The sequence below is a fragment of the Penicillium expansum genome (genome assembly GCF_000769745.1).
Source record: "Penicillium expansum strain MD-8 chromosome Unknown contig336, whole genome shotgun sequence".
Taxonomy (NCBI): domain Eukaryota; kingdom Fungi; phylum Ascomycota; class Eurotiomycetes; order Eurotiales; family Aspergillaceae; genus Penicillium; species Penicillium expansum.
In genome coordinates, this window is record NW_015971470.1 from 79157 (window position 1) to 103160 (window position 24004).

At 47.0% G+C, this 24004-nt stretch overlaps 12 protein-coding genes across 12 annotated transcripts; 3 read left to right on the plus strand and 9 right to left on the minus strand.

Moving 5' to 3' along the window:
* Nucleotides 1-399: 399 nt before the first annotated feature.
* Nucleotides 400-1506, minus strand: PEX2_095670 (uncharacterized protein; the record flags this gene model as incomplete). The annotated part of the gene is made up of 1 exon (XM_016746837.1): nucleotides 400-1506. One exon carries the CDS (start codon nucleotides 1504-1506, stop codon nucleotides 400-402), a length of 1107 nt encoding a protein of 368 aa, XP_016593941.1.
* A 1101-nt stretch (nucleotides 1507-2607) lies between these two features.
* On the minus strand, nucleotides 2608-3513 carry PEX2_095680 (NAD-dependent epimerase/dehydratase family protein; the record flags this gene model as incomplete). Its single annotated transcript, XM_016746838.1, has 1 exon — nucleotides 2608-3513. One exon carries the CDS (start codon nucleotides 3511-3513, stop codon nucleotides 2608-2610), a length of 906 nt encoding a protein of 301 aa, XP_016593942.1.
* Nucleotides 3514-4756: 1243 nt separating this feature from the next.
* PEX2_095690 (SGNH/GDSL hydrolase family protein) lies at nucleotides 4757-5518 on the minus strand (the record flags this gene model as incomplete). The annotated part of the gene is made up of 1 exon (XM_016746839.1): nucleotides 4757-5518. One exon carries the CDS (start codon nucleotides 5516-5518, stop codon nucleotides 4757-4759), a length of 762 nt encoding a protein of 253 aa, XP_016593943.1.
* A 1001-nt stretch (nucleotides 5519-6519) lies between these two features.
* PEX2_095700 (uncharacterized protein) lies at nucleotides 6520-6930 on the plus strand (the record flags this gene model as incomplete). The annotated part of the gene is made up of 1 exon (XM_016746840.1): nucleotides 6520-6930. The coding sequence occupies one exon, from the start codon at nucleotides 6520-6522 to the stop codon at nucleotides 6928-6930; it is 411 nt and encodes a 136-aa protein (XP_016593944.1).
* A 337-nt stretch (nucleotides 6931-7267) lies between these two features.
* On the minus strand, nucleotides 7268-8314 carry PEX2_095710 (proline racemase family protein; the record flags this gene model as incomplete). The annotated part of the gene is made up of 1 exon (XM_016746841.1): nucleotides 7268-8314. One exon carries the CDS (start codon nucleotides 8312-8314, stop codon nucleotides 7268-7270), a length of 1047 nt encoding a protein of 348 aa, XP_016593945.1.
* Nucleotides 8315-9160: 846 nt separating this feature from the next.
* PEX2_095720 (Amino acid/polyamine transporter I) lies at nucleotides 9161-12439 on the minus strand (the record flags this gene model as incomplete). Its single annotated transcript, XM_016746842.1, has 8 exons — nucleotides 9161-9994; nucleotides 10070-10230; nucleotides 10277-10392; nucleotides 10695-10836; nucleotides 10896-11470; nucleotides 11556-11755; nucleotides 11807-11979; nucleotides 12139-12439. 8 exons carry the CDS (start codon nucleotides 12437-12439, stop codon nucleotides 9161-9163), a joined length of 2502 nt encoding a protein of 833 aa, XP_016593946.1.
* Nucleotides 12440-13227: 788 nt separating this feature from the next.
* On the minus strand, nucleotides 13228-13525 carry PEX2_095730 (uncharacterized protein; the record flags this gene model as incomplete). The annotated part of the gene is made up of 2 exons (XM_016746843.1): nucleotides 13228-13428; nucleotides 13499-13525. The coding sequence occupies 2 exons, from the start codon at nucleotides 13523-13525 to the stop codon at nucleotides 13228-13230; spliced, it is 228 nt and encodes a 75-aa protein (XP_016593947.1).
* A 293-nt stretch (nucleotides 13526-13818) lies between these two features.
* PEX2_095740 (uncharacterized protein) lies at nucleotides 13819-15952 on the plus strand (the record flags this gene model as incomplete). Its single annotated transcript, XM_016746844.1, has 3 exons — nucleotides 13819-13850; nucleotides 13991-14082; nucleotides 14271-15952. 3 exons carry the CDS (start codon nucleotides 13819-13821, stop codon nucleotides 15950-15952), a joined length of 1806 nt encoding a protein of 601 aa, XP_016593948.1.
* An 854-nt stretch (nucleotides 15953-16806) lies between these two features.
* On the minus strand, nucleotides 16807-17685 carry PEX2_095750 (SDR family NAD(P)-dependent oxidoreductase; the record flags this gene model as incomplete). The annotated part of the gene is made up of 2 exons (XM_016746845.1): nucleotides 16807-17481; nucleotides 17566-17685. The coding sequence occupies 2 exons, from the start codon at nucleotides 17683-17685 to the stop codon at nucleotides 16807-16809; spliced, it is 795 nt and encodes a 264-aa protein (XP_016593949.1).
* A 430-nt stretch (nucleotides 17686-18115) lies between these two features.
* On the minus strand, nucleotides 18116-19287 carry PEX2_095760 (fumarylacetoacetate hydrolase family protein; the record flags this gene model as incomplete). Its single annotated transcript, XM_016746846.1, has 7 exons — nucleotides 18116-18274; nucleotides 18328-18489; nucleotides 18543-18783; nucleotides 18833-18926; nucleotides 18999-19049; nucleotides 19102-19180; nucleotides 19228-19287. 7 exons carry the CDS (start codon nucleotides 19285-19287, stop codon nucleotides 18116-18118), a joined length of 846 nt encoding a protein of 281 aa, XP_016593950.1.
* Nucleotides 19288-19911: 624 nt separating this feature from the next.
* PEX2_095770 (Major facilitator superfamily domain, general substrate transporter) lies at nucleotides 19912-21776 on the plus strand (the record flags this gene model as incomplete). The annotated part of the gene is made up of 8 exons (XM_016746847.1): nucleotides 19912-20090; nucleotides 20142-20166; nucleotides 20222-20255; nucleotides 20309-20513; nucleotides 20569-20673; nucleotides 20735-21301; nucleotides 21359-21476; nucleotides 21543-21776. The coding sequence occupies 8 exons, from the start codon at nucleotides 19912-19914 to the stop codon at nucleotides 21774-21776; spliced, it is 1467 nt and encodes a 488-aa protein (XP_016593951.1).
* A 131-nt stretch (nucleotides 21777-21907) lies between these two features.
* PEX2_095780 (fungal specific transcription factor domain-containing protein) lies at nucleotides 21908-23545 on the minus strand (the record flags this gene model as incomplete). Its single annotated transcript, XM_016746848.1, has 1 exon — nucleotides 21908-23545. One exon carries the CDS (start codon nucleotides 23543-23545, stop codon nucleotides 21908-21910), a length of 1638 nt encoding a protein of 545 aa, XP_016593952.1.
* Nucleotides 23546-24004: the final 459 nt, after the last annotated feature.

Sequence of the window (24004 nt, forward strand, 5' to 3'; positions counted from 1 at the left end):
CGAGATAAATGGAATATATCCAATAACAACCACATCTCAGGAGATAACTACTGGGAATCGTTCTATATACAAACAAAGATGAACATGCATCTACATTGCACTATCGTAAATGAACCTTGGCGGGTTGCACATTTGTGGATTCCCCATTAAGGAAGTTACTGGCTTGGCAGCACAATAACTCTAGATGAATCCTAGAGCTGGGCGCGAGGCCCGAGGGTTGACTGTGGGAAGTTGAATTTCCTCAGGGTTGTCGGAGAGACCAGTTTGGAGACTGGTAAATGTAATGTTCACAGAGAATGAAGTGGGATATCGGAGTCTCGGTGATGATCATATCTCATAAGCCGTGATTCATAAGAGAGAAAAAAGAAGTTCGTGGGGATATTGCCGTGACTGCTATTCTCATCCCGGTTTCTCGGGCATGCCCCGACGGCTTTGGTGATGTGGATAGTGACGGAAAGGATTGGTGAAGTCGACCGGGAGGTGATCCACATGATAGGCGCGAGCCTCATTACTCCACGAGTTGGAGCGATCGGAATTGGTCCGTATGCGGTCGGGCGGTAAATGCTCGAACATGGCGATGGAGATGTCGTCGGCATCCATCCGGGAAGGCCTGCGGTAGACGACACTAGGGGATGCATGGGTAACATCAGAGGTCACACGGGTTGCATCGACAAAATCGGGGAGGTCGCGTGGCACAGAAAAGGATTCGGGTTTCCAGACGTGATTGTGTACCAAGTGAATGAGTTTACCCAGGACGGCGAACTCAAGCTTTAGCTTGATGCTGTATACGACGCCTTTAAGCATTGTCTCCATGATATAGAAGTCCAAGTACTCGGCGACGAGCAGGCCCAAATCCAGAATGATGATGATGAAGTTGATGACTAGTAGTTGGTATTGAATCTTGCGCTTGGTACGGTCTGGATCTAAGCGTAGCATGCGTACTGTTTCCCAGATATATAGCCCCGAGATAATGAATTCCTGCAGACAAAAGCCTGTCATTTGAATCTTTTCCATTATATTATAGCCTTTCGTCCACAGGCCCAGGGAGGCGTCGTCAGCCATGTTGGTACCGTAAGTGAGAACGGTAGTTGGCAAATGGAGGATGATTGCGTTGATCACAATCATGATCAACACGCGACGCAGGACTCGCTGGTTTGATAGGACCAAATGTAGGCGCGAGTATAGAACAACAGACTGGCCGGTGACCATAGACCACCATCCAATTGTGAGCAAGGTGACAGGGAGCCATGGAAGGTCGTCGGTGACTTTGAAGAATTTGAGTAAAAATCCCAGCGAGTAGGGAAGTAGACCAGCAGAAGAGGAAATAAATAAACTCCAAAAGTAGAGTCCTCGGTATTTCGCGAAGGTAACGAAGAGGAGGATCATTAGCTCAAAGGCATTGTACCAAGTGATACCAGCAAGGGTCGCGATGGTGATCTGCATGCCCAGGGAAGTTCCCTGGTAGTGACCACTGATGCCATCCCCGGCGGCAGTGAAATCGCCCATGGCGTTGAGTCAGTATTAGGGGAATAGTGGCATGGCGCTTAGTGTGGATAAGTGTGGATGCGTGAGATATGGGAAAATCTGGGGGAACTTGGGAAAGACCTAGTACGGAGTACAAAAGAAATAAAAGAAAAGAGAGAAACAGGAAAAATCCAAAAAAAAGGACAAAGAGGCAAAGGAAAGCTGGGGCGCATCCCGTATATTGTATGCGGGGGCGATCGGGGTACCCCAGACTGCAGTAGACTATTCGTATGTAACCTTTAGAACGTATGATATGAATTCATTTGACTAGTATACGGAGTACGGAGAACCTAATAATAATATAATAATAATAATAAACCAAAGTGGGAAATGCCCTAAAACATGATCGGTGTGAGAGATCCAAAAAAGCAAAAGGATTCGCTTCCCAATCCCACGCGACTTCATATGATTGGAGCTCTTTTTCTCACTCTCTGCATCTCATCAGTATCAAGTATCCATCTTGTGTTACCTATCAATTCGGGGTCTCCATGCTCAATAATGAGATTGTGAACTTATCTCAACGTCTCGTCTAAAACCTCCCATCTCGGGTCCAGGGGTAAAGATATTGTAAATATCTCGGTAAAAAGCTACGGGTAAATGGGGGACATTGAAATTGCAACCCGTTTGCCAGCCAAGGCTTCCTGTACCGGGAATTTCCAGCCTCACTGCCAGGGTTATAACCCGCATTCATTGCGCCACGGAGAAAATCTCGTTGATTAGCGGATAGGTGCCTCTGCCCATGGAAAGTTTGCTGGATTATACGTCCTTGCGTCCTTGCATCCTTTGTTCCAAGTTATGAATAATAGTCTGGATAGTCTAGACCTATTTGAACTGAACTTGACAAAGATTAGAGAATCCCACTGCAACGTGGAGAGAATATCACCTCCTTGATTTAGCCAAGCGTTGGCCCTGGGAACTCCACATTCGGCAACAAAGCCCAGATCTGGCTGATGTCATCGGGAACTTCAGGGCGCGTGACATGCTTAATAACTTAGCCCTAGCCCCCAGATGATTTTGTATGAAAGAAAAAAGGTCCACTGTTACTCCGTATACGAACACGAATTAGATTTGATTTCTCCAGACTCATTCATAATACTTCATCCAATGATGCTCCTCCTGAAACCCAAGTAGCTCCTTAATTTTCCCATTACTGATGGGAGCCTCTCTGGCCCCCAATTCTCGCGTGACCGGGACATTAGGACAAACCCGCGCCAGGAACTCAGCAGTGTTCTCGTAATTCGTAATCTCATCATTGACAGCATTAAAGATCTGAAACCCAAGGCCGTCCTTCTGGACTGCGAGATCACACATCTGCCCGAGATCGCGCGCATCAATGTACGCCCAGCCATGCGGCCCCCATTTCTCGGGATTCTCAACGTATGATCGGAACATGGATTGTTTGTACTCCTCCGGGGCGACAATGCGCCCAATACGCAGAATATAGATATCACTTCCGTATCGACGCGCGAAGCCACGTGCAATGCTCTCGCCGCACACCTTCGAGATGGCGTATGTATCCATCGGGTTTGCGTCGACGGTTTCCTCGACTGGGAAGGAGGGATAGTCTACGTCTCCCTCTGCATAGCTCACGCCATACACGGTGATAGAGCTAGCGATGATGATCTTTTTTATGCCGAGGCGCGAAGCGCCTTCGATTATGTTGTACATTGCCGAGGTGTTGCCGCGGAAGGTTTCCTCGTCTGGAACGATCATGTTGCGAGAATACCCGGCCATGTGAATGACTGCATCGGGGACTAGCCCGAGTGGCTCGCGGAATGGCTCGGTCAGGTGGAAATGAGACCCCAGTGCGCTGTATACCTGTCCAGTGTTTGTCAGGTCGACACGTAAGGTATGGACTCGCTCTTCCAGCTCGGCGGGAAGAGGAATGAGGTCGAGGTTCAGGATGTCATGACCTTGCTGGAGGAGATATCTGATGATGTACTGGCCGGCTTTGCCGGAGCCTCCAGTGATCACGATGCGTTTTCCCATGTTGTGGTCTTGTCTGTAGGAGGGGCGTTTGGATAATGCGGGGTATAAAACCAAGATATATCTAAAACTATGAATGGACTGAGGCAAACGCCGTATATGAGTTGAGAGGTGATTATCCAGGATACTCTAATTTAGAAAGAAAACTTATCACATGCGTTCGAAGAGACAGTCTTTGCCTTTGCTGTACGCGAATCGTGGAGCCGGAATATGACATCCCGAAGTGCTCGGCCCGACAAAGATGGAACGAAAGCTTCCGGATGAGTAGAATGACAACTATTGCTAATTTACAAGAATACTCAGCTCGCGGCTTTTGTACTTGATGTAGGCTTAAGTGATAGACAGCAGAGACGTTATATATAATACTACTATGCATTATGCCTTTCTTTCCTATATCCAATAATGGTCAACGCACCTAACCTGCAGCATGATTTAGGGCATACAATTTTGACCAAAAAATATATTTGAAAGCATCGTATCGATTTGCGCTTGACATGACCCAAAACAGCATGGGCAACGCCCTCGTTGATGGCTTGGGTTTGTTGGCGCTACTTGTTGCTTACTTCCCTGGATCGCCCGGTGCTCAAGGCAAACCTCACCCTATTGGTTATGTTTCTGTCTCTTATACGGGTGGCAACTGCCAAGTATGCATGGCCCTCACCAACGATCGCGAAATATGTACATGGTACGTTTGTACCCCTGATTGTAAGCAAAAATTCGATGCTTTAAGTGTGTCTGGCGTTGCAAGCTTTCTTGCTCTTTTTAAAAGATCTAAAGATCTTTATGAGGTTCGGAATGAGTAGCAAGGGTTAATAGTGTTTTATTGTCTATAAGAAGGCTTGCATTAGTAGAGGGCTTCTTTCTCAGCTCTCGGCATTCCCGTCTCACCCGATGCGGGGCTTACCCCAGATCACACACACGACCTCTTTGTAACGAACTGTGGGCTTCTGATTGGCCCATCTGCAATTATCCACAGTGCCCAGGAGTTCGAATATATCTAGTGAGTCATGATTGCGGAGGCAAAAGCTGGATACCTAAGCCCAGCCAAGGTCTTAGCCTGGCATTCTATGTTGCGGAGATGACAGGGTCTGGCGAATTCAACGCCTTTGTTTTGACGGGTTTAGGAGAACTGAGCCACCTCCTTCCACATAATAGTCACCCTGATATTATCTCACACCTACTCTATCCAGCTGGGAAATCGGAATCGCCCAGTAATCCCTCGCAGAGCTTAGTATAATGAATGTATTCACAGCAATGCTTTGGATAATGTGCTCTTGCGGATGGTCTCAACTAGAATACCCGCTACGGCCTTCATCCCATCAAGATTCGGATGGAGAAGCGGCCCCAATACAAATCCTCCAACCCAGGGCTCTTTGCTGCCAAGTGCATGTTCCTGGCTGAGTTGGTGAATTGGGACTGTCTCACACCAACCAGCTCGACCCTCCACAGCGACAGTATATGCATGTTGTAGAACAGACGCAACACCACGGTAATGTTGAATTTTCTCCTTGCTTAGCGGGATATTCCGACTAGTTTGAGTGTCAGGTCCCAGAACGGCAAGATATTCAACAAGGAAGATTCGAGCTCCTGGAGCCTTTTTGTGTATCTGATCGAGAACTCCCCCTAATCGTTCTGCCAATTCGCTTGGTGATAGTGACACGGATGATTGGAGCTCGGCCTCGCAAGCATCGGCGATCATGCCGCCGATATAGTTTATGTCATTTCCTCCAGCAGTCACGGTGATGATATTAGCGTCTTCGGGGAGGTCGGAGATTTGCGGTGGGAAGGTCATATTGTTGGTAGACTGTGGATCGACTGTTATGTTGAGCAAAGTTGCACCAGAAACAGACAGATCAGTGAGATCTGCATCCAAGTGCTGCGCCAGAAGATGGGGGTAATTCTGCCCTGATCGCAACGCGGCATGTGGTTCGATTTGTGGTGGAATGTCAGGACCAGCAGCAAAGGAGCTGCCCAGACTTGCGATTTTGAGTTTCTTTTGAGATTCCATAGTCAGATGTTTTAGCAAATAGCAGAGTAGAGGAGCAGAAGAGTAGAGAAAGCTTGACTTGAAGTTGTCGAGAGCAGCTCCGGCAGAAACCAAGGTTTTGAGGAAGTGGATGCCTAAAAGGTAAGGCCTAAATTACTCAGCCCAGCTGAAAGCCGCTCAGCCCTGGAGGTGAGCACAAGGCTGGTGCTTAGGCGGGACGCAGGGCCCGCCCCGTGACCCGTGGCCCTGGCCCCTGGGCCCGTGTATCCAGGGATTCAGGCAACCTTTGATCTATTTTGTTTTCATCAGTGCAAAGAATGTTTCTCTCTCACCTTCTTGGGAATGTCTCACCATTGGGTTGTGCACGTGGATAAAACCGAAGTTCATACATCCGCGTACATTTGGGCGACCTGACAGCTGGGGTGACTAATTATCCTCCATAACAAAAACCACCAGGAGAGGTGGGCTTGGGATCGTCAGAACTCGATCTCAGCTTCTTTCTTCAAGAACATATCTACTATAAATAGCCCTCTTGGTGGGTACATAGGTGGCCTAACTTGAGGCCCCCAGGATCCAATTGATCTGATTGTTTACAATATGCTAAATGTTCATTTTTGAAGTTACCATAGGAGTCATGTCTTGAGGCCTTACTTTGCCACGAGTAAGAAATGAGGCTCAGCCTTATCAGTATTAATAGATGTGCTTAGTATGTGTTCCATTTCTACTGTTCCACCTACTATCATAGCATTGGGAAGTCTATTTTGAGAGATCATGGCGGAGTGGCCGCGAAAAACCTCAAAGTGTGGGATGTCTTGTGTCAGATCCTATGATCTATGAAATGGGAGATCAACCGCTGAACATTGGCAAAAGACTTAAATACCTTTATTCCTTCTGTTAATGCTTTCCTTTCTATTCCTATCCATACAACTCTCTTCCAAACAGCCTTTGACAGTTCAAATATCGAACTTTCTTATTACAAACGTCTCTTCTCTAATAATTCGATAAACCACCAAATTGAAAACATGCAGATCTCTCAGCTTCTTCTCGCGACCAGCCTCCTTGCCTCCTCCATCTTTGCTGCCCCTATCACAAGCTCTGATTGGACTATACGAGACATGAAGCGCGTCTGCAACGACGAAAACACCTCATGCACCTGGACCTTCGGCATCGACTCCGGTTCAGACACTACCGATTGCACCTATATCGTGGAGGCCAACGATGCCTCTCAAGCCGACGGAGGCCCTAGTACATGCGGGACATACACCGTCACCTCAAGCTGGAGCGGCCAGTTTGGTCCTACCAACGGGTTCACTACCTTGTCCGTTGGCAACGACGAGTCCGGTCAGATGATCTGGCCAGGCTACAATGACGAGCAGCTTGAGGGTGGAAACGTCGTCAAGCCCGACAAGAGCTACACTCCCACTACCCTCTGATTGAGCGAACAATCCGAGAAAGATGTTGGAGGACGGCTGATACGGCCGGTTTAAGCCAACAACACTATGCCTCTGTCAACCATACACGCTCCTTTTAATTGTCAATTTACGGTCCGTTTATTTGTACTCAAATTCGGTGTTGGAAGAACGAAACGCGCAGTCTGGATAATTCATATATCAAACCCTCATGATCTTTAATGACAGTTATCTTTTTTTGCACTTTCTAATAATTATTCTGTGTCTGGGCTCAACTTTGAGTTGGGAGTATATAAGGACGCTGAAGACTTTCTTGGAGGCCGTAGCTCAACAACAAGCCATTCTGGTTCTTTCCTTGGCCTTAAAATAACGAATTTGGTGCCATTCGCCACTGATCCCCCACCCTAAATCCCTTTGGGAAGGGGTCGCTTGAATCAAGAACCACCTGTTTGAAACTAGTTATCCAAGCCCTCCCAGCAACAGTCGGTAGAACAGCCTGATATTCACCGACTTGTGTAGTTCCACGAATATGGCTAGTGAATTCGGTGCCAATAATACTGCGGTGCTTGAACATCTCACCCTCCGCCAGCTGACCTCTCGCATGCAGAACAGCAAGTCGAGCACATGTGCCAGTACCACAAGGACTGCGATCAAAACGCCCTGGTGAGACCACAACAGTGTTGATAGCCGCTTTGCAACCGTCCTCTTGTGTGAGAGGCTCCGTAAACTCCAGGATACTGACTCCCTTGATTCCGGGGTTCTCGGGGTGAACAGGGGTATAGGAAGCTTGCACTGCGCGTTTGATACGCTCGCCAATCTCAACTAGCTGCGTGCTATATTGAGATTCGACTTTTAGACCCACGGAAGCTGCATTCACAAGCGCGTACATCATGCCTCCCCAGGCAATGTCAACGGTGACCTCCCCAAGGCCGGGAACCAGGACTTGATAGTCGAGTTCAAATACAAACGCGGGTACGTTATCGAATGCCACGTTCTTGCATTTTCCCGCTTCGCATTCTGCTTTCACGGTGACCAGACCGGCAGCGGTGTCCAGAGTCAATTGAGTAATGGGCTCTTTCATCGGAACCATGCCGGTCTCCAATAGCACGGTGGCGGTGCAGATTGTATTCGATCCCGACATAGGTGCGTATTCTTCGCTTTCCATGATCAAAAATCCGGCATCGGCTCGGGGATCACAAGGGGGTAGGATCAAATTTGTGTTCATTGAGCACCGGCCTCGAGGTTCGTTGAGTAGAAGCTGACGTATGTCGTCTTTTTCGTTCAAAAAGTGAACCAGCTTCTCGTACATTGTACTGCCAGGGACATCGAGTACTCCACCAGTAATCACATCGCCGACTTCACCTTCGGCGTGACATCCAACGACTGACAACGTACGCGAAAAGGGCATGATATTTGGTTGGCTTGTGGATTTTGCTTTTGACAAGAGACAGAATCTGAAATAATGGTTTTTCGATTGGAACTCGGAATTTAATTTAAAGAATGGGTTTATTTCTAGGCACAGGTATACTTTTATTGAACTAAAGCACAGACTTGAGCAAAAGTTCGGAAGACCATTTGACCCAAGATACGGGGTCTACTCTACCCAAGGACATATAATTGCTTTTGGGGTGCTTTTGACACGGACTGCCTACTTTGTGGCTGGCGCCGGAAGCGCTACAGGCTCCTATTTCCTAAAGGCTAGCGGGTCAAAATTATGGAGATGCAAAATCTAGTTCCAGCATTATGATAGGACAAGAACTATTGTCGTGATTTAGTCAACAGGATTATCCACGCATTTTCATAAAACAGGGGGCCCAGACCCTGATTAAGTGTCAGGTGAGAGAACATTAGCAACATCGTGGATAACATAACCTTAACGTGCATATCTTTCTTGGCTACTCCGTACATTTGGGTCTTTTCTCCCCATTTTGTTAAGGTAATTCTACCGATCAAGTGACTGGTTGTACTATTATCTACATGTTTGCTCTGTCAAACGGAAAAAGGGAAGTGTGATGGATTGAGCCCACCTGCACCGCAGGCAGATTGGATCCGTAAATATCCACGCTGTGTTTGATCGATCCTATTCTAGGACAGGTAGGGCATGTGTGAGAGTAATAGCTAGTAAGCTATATGGGTGTTTTCTATATCTGGAAAATAATATGCCCCCTCTTCGATCACATAGCAAATCTACCTTCGTAATTAAAGTGTCTGCTTCTCTATTACTTGAGCTCTAAGGACCCGACAAAGTCCAAGTTTATTCATTTTTGGAGAACAGTATACGACGGATATTCGGCCAATAAGTCCACACTAGAGTTGTAAAAGCAGTGGTTGGTATAGCGAAGACCCAATAAATCCAGAACTTGCTCGACATAGTCCAGCCATTGTCCCCGCCAAAATTAAAAAATGACATGCTGAAGATAGCACAGATGAAAGTAGGAGGGAGGAACGTAAGTGTAACAAAGGCGATTGTTTTCATCGTGGCACTATCCAATTGGGTTGCCCGACCAATTTCAAGAGTCACACTGGCATCATGCTGAGCCACGGTATTAAAGGCCAACTGAATCTCGTTTTGCAGTCTCTTTTCATTTGAAATGGAGCGAGATCGTAAGTTCTCAATGAAAGACTGCCAAGATCGTAGACGAAGACGGATGTCTTCGGAAGCAGGAGAGGCATTATCTGGGTTCGAATTCGTATAGCTCTCGTGCTGCACTAGGATGTGCTCTAAATTTTGCAAGGCAACATCAAGTGTCTCGTTCACGTGGATTGCATGTCGGGCGATGTCGTGGAGTCGTCTGTAGTTAGGTTGTGGTCTGCCTTCTGGTTTCCCGTCTGTCTCCATCAGTCGGACATGGTCCCGGATACCCCATACAGAGGGCTCCTGGATAAGCGCAATCTGCTCGACTAAACATGGATAGACCCAGAACGGATCGTTGAGCCAACTCTCATCCGATTTCATGGCTGCTATCAGGAAGCGGTCTTTGATGGGCGGGTCGAGATCGAAGGCGAGTATCACAGTTTGATTAGTGGATGGCAGCCATCGTGTGAAGATACTTGGTTGATACCATTTGAATTTGGTATTAATTTCTACCTTTTTCACAGAGAATTTAGACCAGGTATCTTAGAAAATTAGTGATGCCTGACCATTTATCTTTAGCCTACTTACTGAAACCAGTGGTGACTCCGGAATTTTGCGTTCTTTCACATCCAAAGCCGCCATTTCCCTGAAGGAAATGATATAACCACCAAAAATGAGGCATATAAAAAGCATCGGCGAAGGCTTGTCGACATTGTGAACATCTCTCAATCTCGGTAGAATTTGCGACGCTCGTAACATTAGGGTGCTTCTATAGATTTGGGTGACTTCACATACATGATACAAATCTTAGACCAAGCCGGAAGAATAGTATCATAAAGGTCGTTTGGATCTTCAAGGTGGAAATTCGCCCGCCGCGTTTGTCGCCAATCGCCTGTATCCCCTTCGGTCCGCTGCAATATTAGCAGTTCAGCGCAGGATCGGGACTTCTGCTCCTGCATTTTATTCTCAGTAGATGAGATTAAAGCTCGAGGAGATTTTGAGGTTGTTTAGGAGGGATTACACGGGAGAACAAATCTCACTGAGTGGGGGAAGTGAGAAGTCGCCGAGAGGGGCCGTGCCCCCTCGGCCTCAAATGTGCAGCGAAATAGATTCAATTCGAGTTTAAATGTATACTGGAGCTTTTATCCCAAATTCCTAACTTTGCCAGTCTGATGAGCGAAACTCATCCTCCACTGTTGGCGGCCCAACATACTTCTCGTACCCCCAAACCCAGTACCATCCAGAAGCAAGTAGTATAAACGCAACAAACACCACTGGTGCGTAATTGACCGTATCTGCAGCCACAGGAATTGAAGATGGCATGCAAAATAATGGAATGACGAGAATGCTCCATCCTAAAAACGAATATGCAATTAGCGATGGCAATGAATTGTGCTAGATCGTTCATGCTTACCCAATGCTATAATATTGCAAACCAGCCCGAGTGTGCCAAGGTCAAATTGGCCGTTCTTTATCTGTTTTCGACCTCCAGCAAGAGACACAGCGATTGGACAAGCATAACTGACAGTCAAGGTAATAACCCCGACGCCAGTGAAAGCATTGAATGCAGTAGTTGATCCGAAGTAAATAAATCCAAGCAAAATTTGAACAACCATGCCAAGCATCATAGCATTAAAAGGTACCCCGTCTTTGTTCACTTGCTTCCACCATATTGAGCCTGGTATACCCCCATCACGAGCAAACGCCCATGTGCTTCGGGAGACAGCTGTAGTACAGCCTATGACACAGAACAGAGAGAGTACGATCAATGGCAGGAGAAGCAGGAATGATCCAACTGGACTTCCAACAGCGGACTGGATTATAGTCGGAATTGGTTGACCAGACTCAAGAGCCGCTAAAGCCTTTGTGTCGGGGAGCACAAAAACCAATGGAACAAGGAAGAGAAACCCGGCCAGGGTGTTTAGGATGACCGTTCCAACCATTGCTTTTGGGACTTGTGTCGATGGTTGCTGGACTTCTTCACACATACTTTGACGGGTCAGTCATAGGCTTTTCATAGCGGGGAATGAAACGGGAGGTGTTCCTCTGGGGTGGAAATCAAAAAGCTACCTACCAGATCACCATGCCAGTGGAGGAAGTGCTATAAGCTGCCTGCAAAAGTCCGACGCAGAAGGACCAGCCTGCTGGCCAACCAGATACGGGCTCAAAACTAGTGAAAACATATTTGGCGTCACGTCTACCCCCTTTTGCAATTGCAAGAACACAGATTACAATAGCCAACAGCCCTGCAAGTGTCCAGAATATTGCGAATGTCTAGCTTCTGTATTAGCAGGGTGAGGTTGTCACAAGCGTTGTTAAACATACGTCAAGTAATGGCAGCCATTTATTTCCAAAGGCCGATATCGCGTTAGCGAGAACTGTGACGGCGATAAAGATAAGGAAAACTTGGTATGTTTCTGCTTGGAATATTCCCACTCCTGGAGCAGATTCGAAAACATTGATACATGCAACGAGAAAAAGAGTACTCCCAAGATTGACTGCAAGTGTGATAGTGATATTTCCAACAACATATGACCATCCGCAAATCCAAGAGGCAATTCTTCGATATGACGGTGGAGATAGCATAAAGGTCTAGTAGTAGACCCCTCCGGCAGTTGGATAGACCGAGGTTATTTCACCAAGTGAGGCAGCCACACATAGCGTAATCAAAGAGACGGCAAGCCATCCCCAAATTATATTGACAGGACCGCCCCCAATAAGAGGGTAGGTGAAAGTTGTAGCCAACCCGTATGGAATCGCTGCGAGTACGAAGGACATGAAAGTTACCTGAAGCGTGGAGCGGTTTCGAACGAGCTCAGGCTCGTAACCCAGAGCTTCCAGTACCCCGTTTGCTGAAGTTTGTTTGCCTTCTTCAATGCTGAGGGTGTCCTCAGGTGGACGGGGCTCGGAATATTTGGTCTTCGAAGAACGACGCTGGTGGGCGGCTTCGTCTGCCATGTTAGAGGTTTAATAAAATTGGAACGAGTGACGAGAGAATAAAAGATTGCCTGGGATGAAGAGATATTAAGTAAAGATGGGTCGAAAGGCTGAGTTCCAGCTAGTCGAATCCTGAGTATAGTCGAATAATCACGCCTATGGAGGAAAATTTTGACGCAATGAACATTAGGAATCCGGGCTGTTTATCTTCTATTCTGGCTAGGGGGAGTCCAGTGCGCAACTACTCATAAAAGCTTGAGCCCATTGATGAAGAAATTCACTCAAACCGTTATCCCATATCTCTCCAAAAGTACGTTCCCAAACAAGTATCCACCAAGTGGAGAAATGGATTTATGCCGAGATAACGTTTGACGGGAAATTCCAATGACCTAGGCAACCACATCTGGCATAAAGATAAGACGAGTAGAAAGATTGGACAGACAGTACGCCTGAGCTGAAACATAGATGATCCTCTCCGCATTGGAAGTCTCAAGGTTGATTGTTTACATACCTAGGCTAGTATGAAATAGGTTAGAGTCTTAACTCTAATGCACGGCGGCTACACTATACCAAATGCGGCCTTCTTGTGGATCCCCGCGGTCCGGATTTGCCCTCTCGAGCCGTCTACCTAGGACTCACATTGTAAGAAATAGATGGGTATAGATTAGCATTGATTGGCTCAGAGCCATGTATAAGTAATAGTAATCAATCGACGTAGCTCAATAGTTGACATTGATTCAAGAATATTGCCAAAAATCCAACTCCCGGTAGGCCATGATGGTAACATCAATGAGCTTTACCGGCTGGAGTTATTCGTTCAAATTTCCCCTCACAATACGGAGAAAGCTAAGATAAAAGGACTCGAACTTCTCCGCATATATGATATCATAATCAGGCATGGTGCGGAGAGAAATAATGCAGAAGCGGCTGCCATTGACTGATAGTTGGAACATGGGGCATTCTGCTTTTCCACCAAGAGTGAAGTGCGATACTCCAATGTTGGAGAGCTCCTAGCCAGGAATTGAGTCAGAATCTGCCCAGTTTTGAAAAATTATACAATGTCAACTCAAACATACGTACATACACATACCCGTATACCCGAGTCATGTCCTTAGAATTACTTGTACAAGTTGTACTTGATACCACCCAGGTTAGTGATATCAGGGCCAACTTCAGACATGCTGATGGCCTGAAGGTCAAGATTTCCCAAATGAGAAATTTCTTGCAAATGCTTGAAACGTCTTTGGTCACGCGCATTTTATACGAAAATGCGCTAGTATTCATTAGGAAAACAAACCCGCCTCAAAGCGTAATATTGATCCATTTTTGGATTAGCGCGAAAGGAAGGTGCGGGGAGACAGAGTCAGTCAGCAACTGCCTTCAAACCAATCGGGGGGAATATGATCAAACATGAGGCGTTGCTTATCGGCAGGTGATCGGATCCCGGTTCATAAACCGGCGTTCGAGTTATTCGATCGGGTTCCCATCCGATGGCCCGCTATCTCAGACATTTTTTCCTCTCCTAGCGAAACATCTTCAATATCTTTGCTTTAAGTGTAATGGAAAACACAGAGAGACTAGCTTCTCCACAGAAGAAAAGGCAAAATCCCAACCGGTGCCGACCAAAATCAAGAGGGGGCTGCCAGAGGTGCAAGCAGCGGCGAGTAAGTCGAGGTGAAAGATACACAGTTGCTCCTTCATCTATGGAGGCCTTGTTTGAGGTCCAAATAATTAATACTTATTCAGCGCAGATGTGATGAGGCAAAGCCAAGTTGTCAGGAATGTACCAAGCGAGGACACATATGCCCCGGTTACCAAAAGCAGAGCTTACAATGGCGACATGTTTTCAAAGGCAGCGAAGTCCCAAATCGATCAGCACCACCGATTGAGCCTCCCGAAACGGTCGCAACTGAATTTCCCGAAGTGAACAAATCAATACTGGCGGAACAAGACAATATCCAGAATGAAACCCAGGATATCTGGTATACGGCTTCCCCAAACCTCTTTGATCAGCTGCCGGATTTTGATGAGCCAACAGATGCCTGGTTCTATACCGAGCCGGGATCTAGTGGCACGGCTTTAACGAGGCCTGATGCCAAGTTCGATGGATTGTCGATTCTGCGCCAACGACTGGCCAACACATCTGTTCCCTCCTTTCTCATCCAATTACCAGTGATGTTGGTGCAATATTACTTTCATACAGTTTGTAACCAATGGTCGTCTTTTGACTGTCCTCTCAATCCTTTCCGAATTATTGTTAGCCGACTCTGGAGTCGAAATGCTGCGATCTACTTTGCTATCCAGAGCATGTCAGCTGCATCGTTAGCCAACGATTTTCCAACCATGCGAGCCATCGGAATACAGACACAGCAGCAAGCAATCGCGTGCCTGAATAACAGTGTCCAAAACGGTTCCACTGAAACAAAAGACGATGAATACTTTCTGGCACTGCTCATGATTGGATCCACCACTGGGTGGCACGATGCTTCCGATCTGGGGCTTCCATATCTGAGAGCGGCCCAAGACCATCTTCTGAGACAAGAACGCCAGTGTAAGGATGCAAACTCTGCCCTTGCAAAACAACATCCACTTTTTAAACAGTGTCTCCTCTGGTGGAACTTATTAGCTGCCTTTGTGGCAGAGGAGTTGCCTATTCTGGACCTGGAAAGCTCTATAGAAAACATCGACACAGATCTTTCAGTCTATCTTGTCGATGGACAGGTCCTACCACATCCGTGGACAGGGTCTCTCAGATACTCATTGGGTCTCTTCTATCAAACTGCAAGAGTAATTCGAGCCGCAAGAACCTCCCACCGCCGAATGCCAGCAGCTCTGGATCCCACGTTAATTGACTTGAGCTCCATGGGTGAAGGACTCGATCTCAGACAGAAAGCTGAGCATCTTGAGGACACAATTCTCTTTACGGGCTTCTCATTCTATTGTGGGCCTGTCGATATTGGTGACACAAACACGCCACCGTCGCATTTTCTTACGTTGGCCGAAGCATATCGCTGTACGGCACTGTTGCAAATTTACCATGTCTTCCCAGACATCCTTGAAGAACGACTACGAAGTAATGAAACCGCGGATAGCGAAAGGCCTATCCCGGCCCTCTTCTTGTTGTTGTTCCCAATAGCCGCCGAATGGTCATTGTGCTCGGTGGAAGACGCACGACACACCCTGGCACTTCACATCGTATCCCTCTTGGAGCAGCTTCCTTCAACATCTGGAACGAAGGTTATGCAGCCTATAGTTCTGGCTTGCATCTCTAGCGATCTTGTTTTCTCGTCTGGGTCTATGCTTGGCGCCACAGAAAATGCGATTCCTAGCCTGAATACCCTGGATGTTGAAATCGCCCAGGCCAGACGAAAGGTTAAAATGCGGTTGTCTGAACTTATCTTAATCTTACCAAAGCTGCCAATGCAACGCATCTATAACGTTGTACATGAGACTTGGGATCGTGCCGACTCTGGTTTAGAAGAGTTCTGGCTGGATGTTATGCTGGATTTAAATTTGGAAACAATTATGGGATAGGCTCGGCGTTGCATTCGGGATCCTGCCTCTCTAGCCAAGGTCTCTGTCTGTTTATCAACGCTTTCGATTTTAATCCATTTGATGAAGCCTGCTTTCGGAAATGCTCTAATTTTATAGATCACTCGCCCATAGATGTCACTTTATGACCACCTGACCTGCCGGGCATACATTAGGCGCTAGTTTAAAACCTTTAAAATTCCCAGAGTTGTCCGACTGATAAATCCGGATGATATGCACGCACTAGCGCCGTTTTTCTATAGTTAAGCAAAAGCCTCAATTGCATCCCACTTGCCCCGATAAAACAGGCTGAAAAGGAACTTGTTCTTGATGCCACCAATGGTAGTATCATCGCCATTTTAGCTTCTCGGGAGAAGATTGCAGTAAACATAAGGACCCCTGCGCCCTGGCCAGATCGTGACATTTTACCTAGAGAACAGGCATCTCTTCCATAGCGATGATGGTCCGGGGTTTGAGTGGGCTTCTCACATGAAGGTATGTATCCCATCGAATGTAAATGAGCTATGGGATATAACAAGTAATAGCTTAACATGCCACCAGGCCAGGGTAAGATTGGATACACTACTGATGACCAACAATCTCCTTATTATTCACCACCTGATGGCTGACATATAACCTTGGATAATCAGCTCCAATTCAACAAGAAACACTTGGTCGTGTGCTACAGTAGCATGCTAGTGGTAGTGAATTCTCTTGCACTTTCTTTCCAGTAGTGATTATATCAGCTTGAAATTGCATCTGCAAACTTTCTTGTGGCTGTACAGTAAAGTCTACAGAATGTGATTTTAAATGGCCAAAGGCAAGAGCAGACCGAACCTCGATCCTACCTATATAACCTAATACATTGACCAGCCACCACTTGCACTGATGACCTGGCCCGACACCCATGAGGCATCGGGTCCTGCCAACCACCCAACAATTCTCGCAATCTCCTCCGTTGTGCCAAGTCGCTGCTCGATAGGCGTCGTCGTCTTCTGCATTTCGACAAGTTCCTTAGGGATGTTGTCCAGCATATCGCTAGGTACAGGTCCTGGTGCCACAGCATTGACCGTCGTGCCATCCCCGCCCAGCTCGCTGGCCCAGGTGCGCGTGAAGCTTTCGACGGCGGCCTTGGAAGCGCTGTAGAGGCTGACACCTTTGAAGCCAGAACGCGCTCCCACGGAGCTTAAGTTGATAATACGGCCCTTTGGTGCTAGGTACGGAACCACAGCCTGTGTCATGATCATGAGACCACGCACGTTAAGGTTGAAAACCTCATTGTAATTCTCAAGCGTTACGCTCTGCATATTGTTCACCATCTCGGTGGCGGCATTATTTACCAAAATGTGGATTTGAAAGTTATCGTTGCCAATGTAAGCCTTGAGCTGCGAAATGACCTCTTGGGCGCCCGTGGTTGTTGATAGGTCGGCCTGGCAGGTCCATGCGATCGGTTTGTGGGGGAGTTGGCTGATCTTAGCCCTAAGCTCTTCGACAAGCAATTTGCTGTTGTCTGAGACATAGGTTATACACACCTGGCCCTCGTTAGCCTTCAAGTTCTCGTTTTCCAAAGATATCAAACAAAGAATGGCTGTGCATTATAGCAAATTCATCCTTACATTCGCACCACGACGGGCAAGCTCCCATGCAATGCCGGCACCAATACCACGTGATGAGCCCGTTACAATCGCTAGCTTGCTTTGGAGAGGAAGGGCGAACTGGCTTGCGAGGTCCCCCATTTTGACAGGAGTTGAGAATGATGCTGGTTTGCCGGGGGGAAGAAAGTGATTTGTACTGAGATCCACTGTTCCTTTGAAATTTGCTTATGAGGTTGAAAAAGGAGAGATATCTAATAGAGATTTTCCAAAGGGACTGCGATCGGAGCTCTAGCATTCTTAAACTCCGTCTATGTGTTGTTCAATGACGTTGTAGATTTGGGGTTCGGTGATAGGACGTTAACGCCGAGGCTTTCGCCAAAGGGCGGGGCCCCGGGGAGGTCCACGGGTTACGTGACGGCGTATTGGGGCGCCAAACCTGGAGGGGCAAGACCAACTAGAACAGGCAACAGGTCATTTACAAGACAAAAGAAACCACATCCAGTTCAAATTACTTGGCATAACAGTTTGTATTCTACCATTACTAGATCAAGTACATAAGATTGTGTAAGGCTCAATCCCTCACAATCGGGCATATTTGAGTGCCTAGCCCATGACTTATGCTTATCCGCAGCTCATCTCCAGGCTGGAGGAACTGTGGTGGGCTCTGTGAGATACCAATACCACAAGGCGTTCCGGTGATGATGACGGTCCCGGGTAGTAATGTGTGGCCCTGACACTTAGCATTAGTTCCATTTGCTTGAAAGACCTAGGGTTATTTTGTACCTGGGAAAGATAGGACACAATTTCTGGTATGCTGAATATCATGTCATCGGCGGCTCCGCTCTGCATGATCTTTCCATTGAGACGGGTCTTTAAATTCAAAACTGCAGGATTGGGGATTTGTTCTGTAGACACGATACATGGACCGAGTGGGCAAAACCCATCCTGGTAGAGGTTAGTCATGAAGTTCATCTTGAGCATTGGCTATCTCAACATACCATTCCCTTTGCATAAGACCACTGTGATGTCTTCTCTTGATGTTTGCGGGCCGTCACGTCATTGGCGACTGCATAGCCCAGAACGTAGTCGGCTGCTTCGGCCACCGAAACATTCTTGCATTGTCTACCGATGACTATGGCCAACTCAACTTCATAATCTGCTTCATCATAATCCACGTTGGAGGGAAGTATAATGGGTTCGGATGCAGATGCAATGCAAGTGCTAGCCTTTAAAAATACACTGCGCGGTATCAGCGAGTGTTTAGAAAAGCGAAAGCAGATATACTAACGTTGGTGTGTTTGGAAGAGTCAGCTTCATCTCGGCTGCGTGCTCCTTGTAGTTTAGGCCGATGCATCGAACAGTCCCAGCTTCGATTTGTGAAACTGGGGATAGCAGTTCATGTATGGTTCTGATTTCACCCGTAAATAAAGCATCATAATCCAATGCCGAGTTACCAGCCACAACTTTGACCGAGACTTCGATATTCTTTTCTATGGCCTGGCCCACTATGAGTCTGTCAGTATAGATTGAACTTTGGTGAGCTTGAGTATGCCATACCATCAATATCCAAATTCACCGGCTCACCGCCATATATTCTACCATCTTCTGCTCTGAAGCGAACCCATCGCTTCCAAACCTGTGGTACATTAGATTACCTCAGCACGGTCTTGGTGAAGTGCCTACTGGATGTCTTGCTGCCAGGGTATCCTTGAACTCCGTTCCATTCACATTCGAAATTCCCATTTTGAGAGATAGTGGTGACATGAATGATTTTCGAATGATAAAAAGGTGGGAGTGTTCGTTGCCTCCTTATCAATGGGCAGTTCCTCATACCGAATAACCTGTGTCGGGAAATTCATCGGGAAATTCGCAGATAGATAAGATAGCTTAAGGTTCACGGCTCATATTTGCCGATGCCAAGACGATAAAACGCGGGGAAGTCGCTTCTGGTAAAAGATAGCGATAGTGAATCAGCTGATGTACATGTTGCTGGCAATGTGAAAAGGGATGGAAACATCGGAGGCAAAGGAAATAGCGATAGCCTCGAGGGTTGAGATATAATTGTGATTATGGTAGGCTTTTAAGCTTAAAGTCACCCACGGTACACTATAGACGAACTAATGCACGAAAAACCTTGGTCACTCGCCCCGGCTTATCCCCAGCCCTAGAGCTTATCTCTTGCCATGACACAGAATTTAATTGGTCATGGCCGCCACCAAAATATTCGGGAAATCCTTCCACCTTCAGCCGGCGAATAAACCGAAGAATTTCCCGATCATTGATAACGACTGTATCACTTCCATGGATATATAAGAACTTATAGCGATGGATTCCACTTGTTACGATAAATCCACATACTCATTCAAAATGAATAAGGAGACAGATATTAAACAAGCCGACTTATCCTCGGATCAAGATGTACAGATGGGCAACTTTTTAGTTGACCCAATCCGAGAGAAAAAGCTACTATGGAAGCTTGATCTCTGCATTTGTCCTTTGGTGATGCTCATTTTCTTAGTTGCATATCTTGATCGGAGCAACTTGGGGTGAGATCATTACCCATACAGTAAGAGTTCCGAACGCTAACTCCTGGTTAGAAATGCAGCTGTCGCCGGAATGCCGGTAAATTCGAATCTTTGTTTTACGAAACAGTGGGTTACTGACTTCGCTCTTACAGGAAGATATTGGTCTGGTTGGAAATGAACTAGGAAGTGAGATTAGCCCGGTTCAATGTTCGAAGCTATGCCTAACAATACCCAACCAGATGCCGTGTCTTTGTTTTACGCAACCTACGTCTTCTTTGAGATCCCGTTCTCTATGCTCCTCAAGAAATTACGCCCTAACCGACTCATTTCTGCATTGATCCTTGGCTTTAGTGCCTCCATATTGGGTGCTGGATTTATCAAGAATGTTGCCGGGCTTTATACCACCAGACTATTTCTCGGTGTCTTCGAGAGTGGCCTATTTCCGTGAGACTATCAGCTGCCTCGATAAACCCTTGGATAGTAACTAATTATTGTGCAGATGTTTGACTGTCCTCTTGACAACCTTTTACAAACGCGAGGAACAAGCACAGAGAATTTCGTATCTGTTTGTGTCTGCCGCTCTGAGTGGAGGCTTTGGTGGTTTGTATGTGCAACTCTCCCTATTCTGTCAAACAATTCCGAACGATAGCTGACACAAGCTTTAGACTCGCCTTCGGACTGATTCGCCTGGATGGTGTGGCCGGTCTAGAAGGTTGGAGATGGCTTTTCATCGTGGAGGGCATCATGAGCGCGGTCATTGGTATTGCCACGTTCTTCCTCCTTCCAAATGACTACGAAACTGCCTACTTCTTGAATGAGGAAGATAAAGAGCTGATGCGCCTACGCATGCAACAGTCAGCACGCTACGCCGATACTGAAGAGTTTGATATCAAGGAAGTGTGGAAAACACTGAGAGACCCCAAGAGCTGGCTCACCTCGTTCAACCAAATTTGTGTCAACATTTGTTCCTTTGGGTTTAGTACCTTCTTACCTACTATTATCCGAGGCTTTGGGTTTGATTCGGTCAAGACTCAACTGCTCACTGTTCCCGTTTATATTTGGGCCTCCGCCTTTTACCTGGTCGTTGCAAATTTCTCCGACCGAGTGCGCATGCGAGCTGTCTTCATGGTTCCCCTGTGTCTGGTGACAGCTGTTGGCTATGCCATGCTGCTGGGAGTGGATGTCCATGCGCGAGGTCCATTGTATTTTGCGACGTACGTGTGTGTTACTGGGTATGTCTTTTCCCTTGCTTGGAGTATTTGTTGAGCAATTGCTAACCTTTCTGAAAGAATATATGCTGTGGTTGGACTTGGGGTAAGTTGGAACGCCAACAGCCATTCTGGCTATTACAAGCGTGCCATGGGAGTAGGCTTACAGCAGACTATTGGAAATTGCGCTGGTTTGATTGTGAGTGGAATTTCATATTGATATGCTCGTTTTGTTCGGATTGATCTCATGCTAATATGATTCAAGGCTGGTCAAATCTACAAGTCACAAGTAAATGGACGATATGTGGTTGGTCACTCTGTTTCTCTTGCTGCTATCTGTCTTGCATTCTTTGGTAATGCTGCGATGTGGACATTGCTCCGATATCACAATACAAAGCGAGACCAACTATCACCGGAGGAGAGAGAGCGCATTGTCAGCTCGGGATCATACGAAAAGAAAGGCGGAGATTTCCATCCGGACTTCCGATACATCCTGTGAATATATTTCATACCAAATGTTGAGATCAAATCATATAATTACCCAGAGGTCACACCAATAATAGAGACTAAAGATATAGCTCGACAGATGCGTGTACAACTAACAAGAATGAACCCAAGAAGTCTCATATTCTAAGTGTGATATGCAATTTCCGAGATCATTTGCTCCCAGGTTTCAAGATCAGCAGCCTGTGGAAATGCGAAGTTCTGATCTTCCCAGACTGCAGGCCACATCATATCAGGCGAGGCGCCCGCTGCAATAGACTCAATGTTCATAGGCGTCGGCATAATTGGATTCCTTTCACGCTCCTGTGCCATAAAGTCTGGCAATACTTCTGGTGGACTCATTGGGGCCTGCTCACCTGGCTGGTAGGTGCCTTGGGCAAGTCCGGTGGTGCGGATTATACATAACTCTACCACTTTAACCTCCGCAAGACCAAACTCATTTAGCCAAACATCCTTCCGTAGCCTTTCGCAATATTCCTCAAGGTCATTCAAGATTGCCGCAGTTTGAGGGGCAATGGGTCGCCGTACGGCGATAATACCAAGGATAAAGGCACTGTTGAACATATTGTGGGTGCCTAATGTCCATCTCATATTTTCTGATGTTCCATAGTTCAAGGACTGCAATCGAATTTTCAGATCGGAAGATGCCGAGGAGATGCATGCCTCGTGACTAAAGCTGAAGCGATTGGTTATGGACTCGCGCAGAAGATAAGGTCGGTGCAGAGTGATTCTGGCAAAGTGGAAAGCAGAATGCAGGTAGAGGCGATGCCAAGGTAAAAATGTATGCGACTCATCCAGTGAGAGGTCGGGGCCTTCCACGGCAAAGTAGGATGGGAGTTGCTCTTTCCATGCAACAAGCTTGTTGTCCATCTCGATCACCATATCGTACGATGCAGGATATAAACCAAAGCACCGGTCTTGGATTTCACCTGCAATTTTACCTAGGCCACTGCCGAGGAGTGTGACTGTGCTCATTGTGGGATAGCTCAATGCACGGGCTGTAGCAATAGAGGACTCTTCGTCAGTCAATCCATCCAGCCACACATTTTCAGGTGCTTTGATAAGACACATATGATCCGATATCGCGTACGGTCTGCCGAGAGCAAGGGCAATAGTCTTGTCAAGCAAGTACAGATTGCTCCAGATGCGTCTTCTGGTTTCAGTGGCTTTTCTCGACAACCCCCATTTTTCTCCATCTATATGCATGCCTTGTGCTTGGGCCATGCGCATGGCGAAGCTGATGGTGAGCCAGCTCTCCGCGGCTTGTCTGGTGTATAACAGATATCGCGTAACCATCAAACCTGCTCTGACAAGATCTAGGCTCTCGCCGTGAAAAGAGGGTGATATAACAATCGCTCTCCTGGCAGCCCAGTAGAAACGAAGAGAAGCCTCTTCGCTTTCTTTCCGCTTTTCGGGCGAAGAGGTCGTAGGACTGTCCAATAACACGCTAAAAGCGAGAATAATAAACAAGAGAGCAAGCCAGCGGAGATCTACTCCGGCAATTTCGTCGAATCCAAATTTTCGGCCCCAGAACTCTGCAAATTGAGATCTGAAGGTTTCGGGGTGAACCGTATCGATAGCCCAGTTAATCTCGGTCAGGAATTTCTCGATTAACCGATCAACGGTCACTTTGTTCCGCGGTAAGAGACCCAGTAAATCCCAAACTTGCGAAAATGGCCCAGAATCATTTCGAAATGATTGCAAAGAATCCTTGCTAGACAGCAAGCTCATAGGGGGCAAATCGGGAGCTGACTCCTGAATCATGCGGGCCGCCACCTGGTGGCCAAAGTATGAATTACCGAAGAAGCTAGGTGCCCCCCGGGCAATATACAACTGCCCCAGCTCTGTGCCCTGGGTGTCTGCTATAGAACTTCACTGTTAGCCGTGATCTGACTTTTGAAAGCGGGGATATCCAGTACCTGCTGTGCTCACTCTTTCTGGTGGCATCGCATGGCCCTTCTCTTTTTCCGGCCATTGACATAGTTGGGGAACCCCACGCTGGATACAACGAGAACAAGGCAGTTCTCTGTTACATTTCTGCTTCCTGGCGTGACATTGGGAACAAGAAGTTGTTTTTCTCCCCCGTCTTACTCTAGGGTGAGAATCGAGTGCCACATTATTTCTCTTTCTTCCATTAGTGTTCATTGTTTCATGATGGAATCCCAAGCAGTGAGTAGCCAGGAGTTGTTGAGTTGTAGAAACCAAAAAGGGAGTGACCCGAGG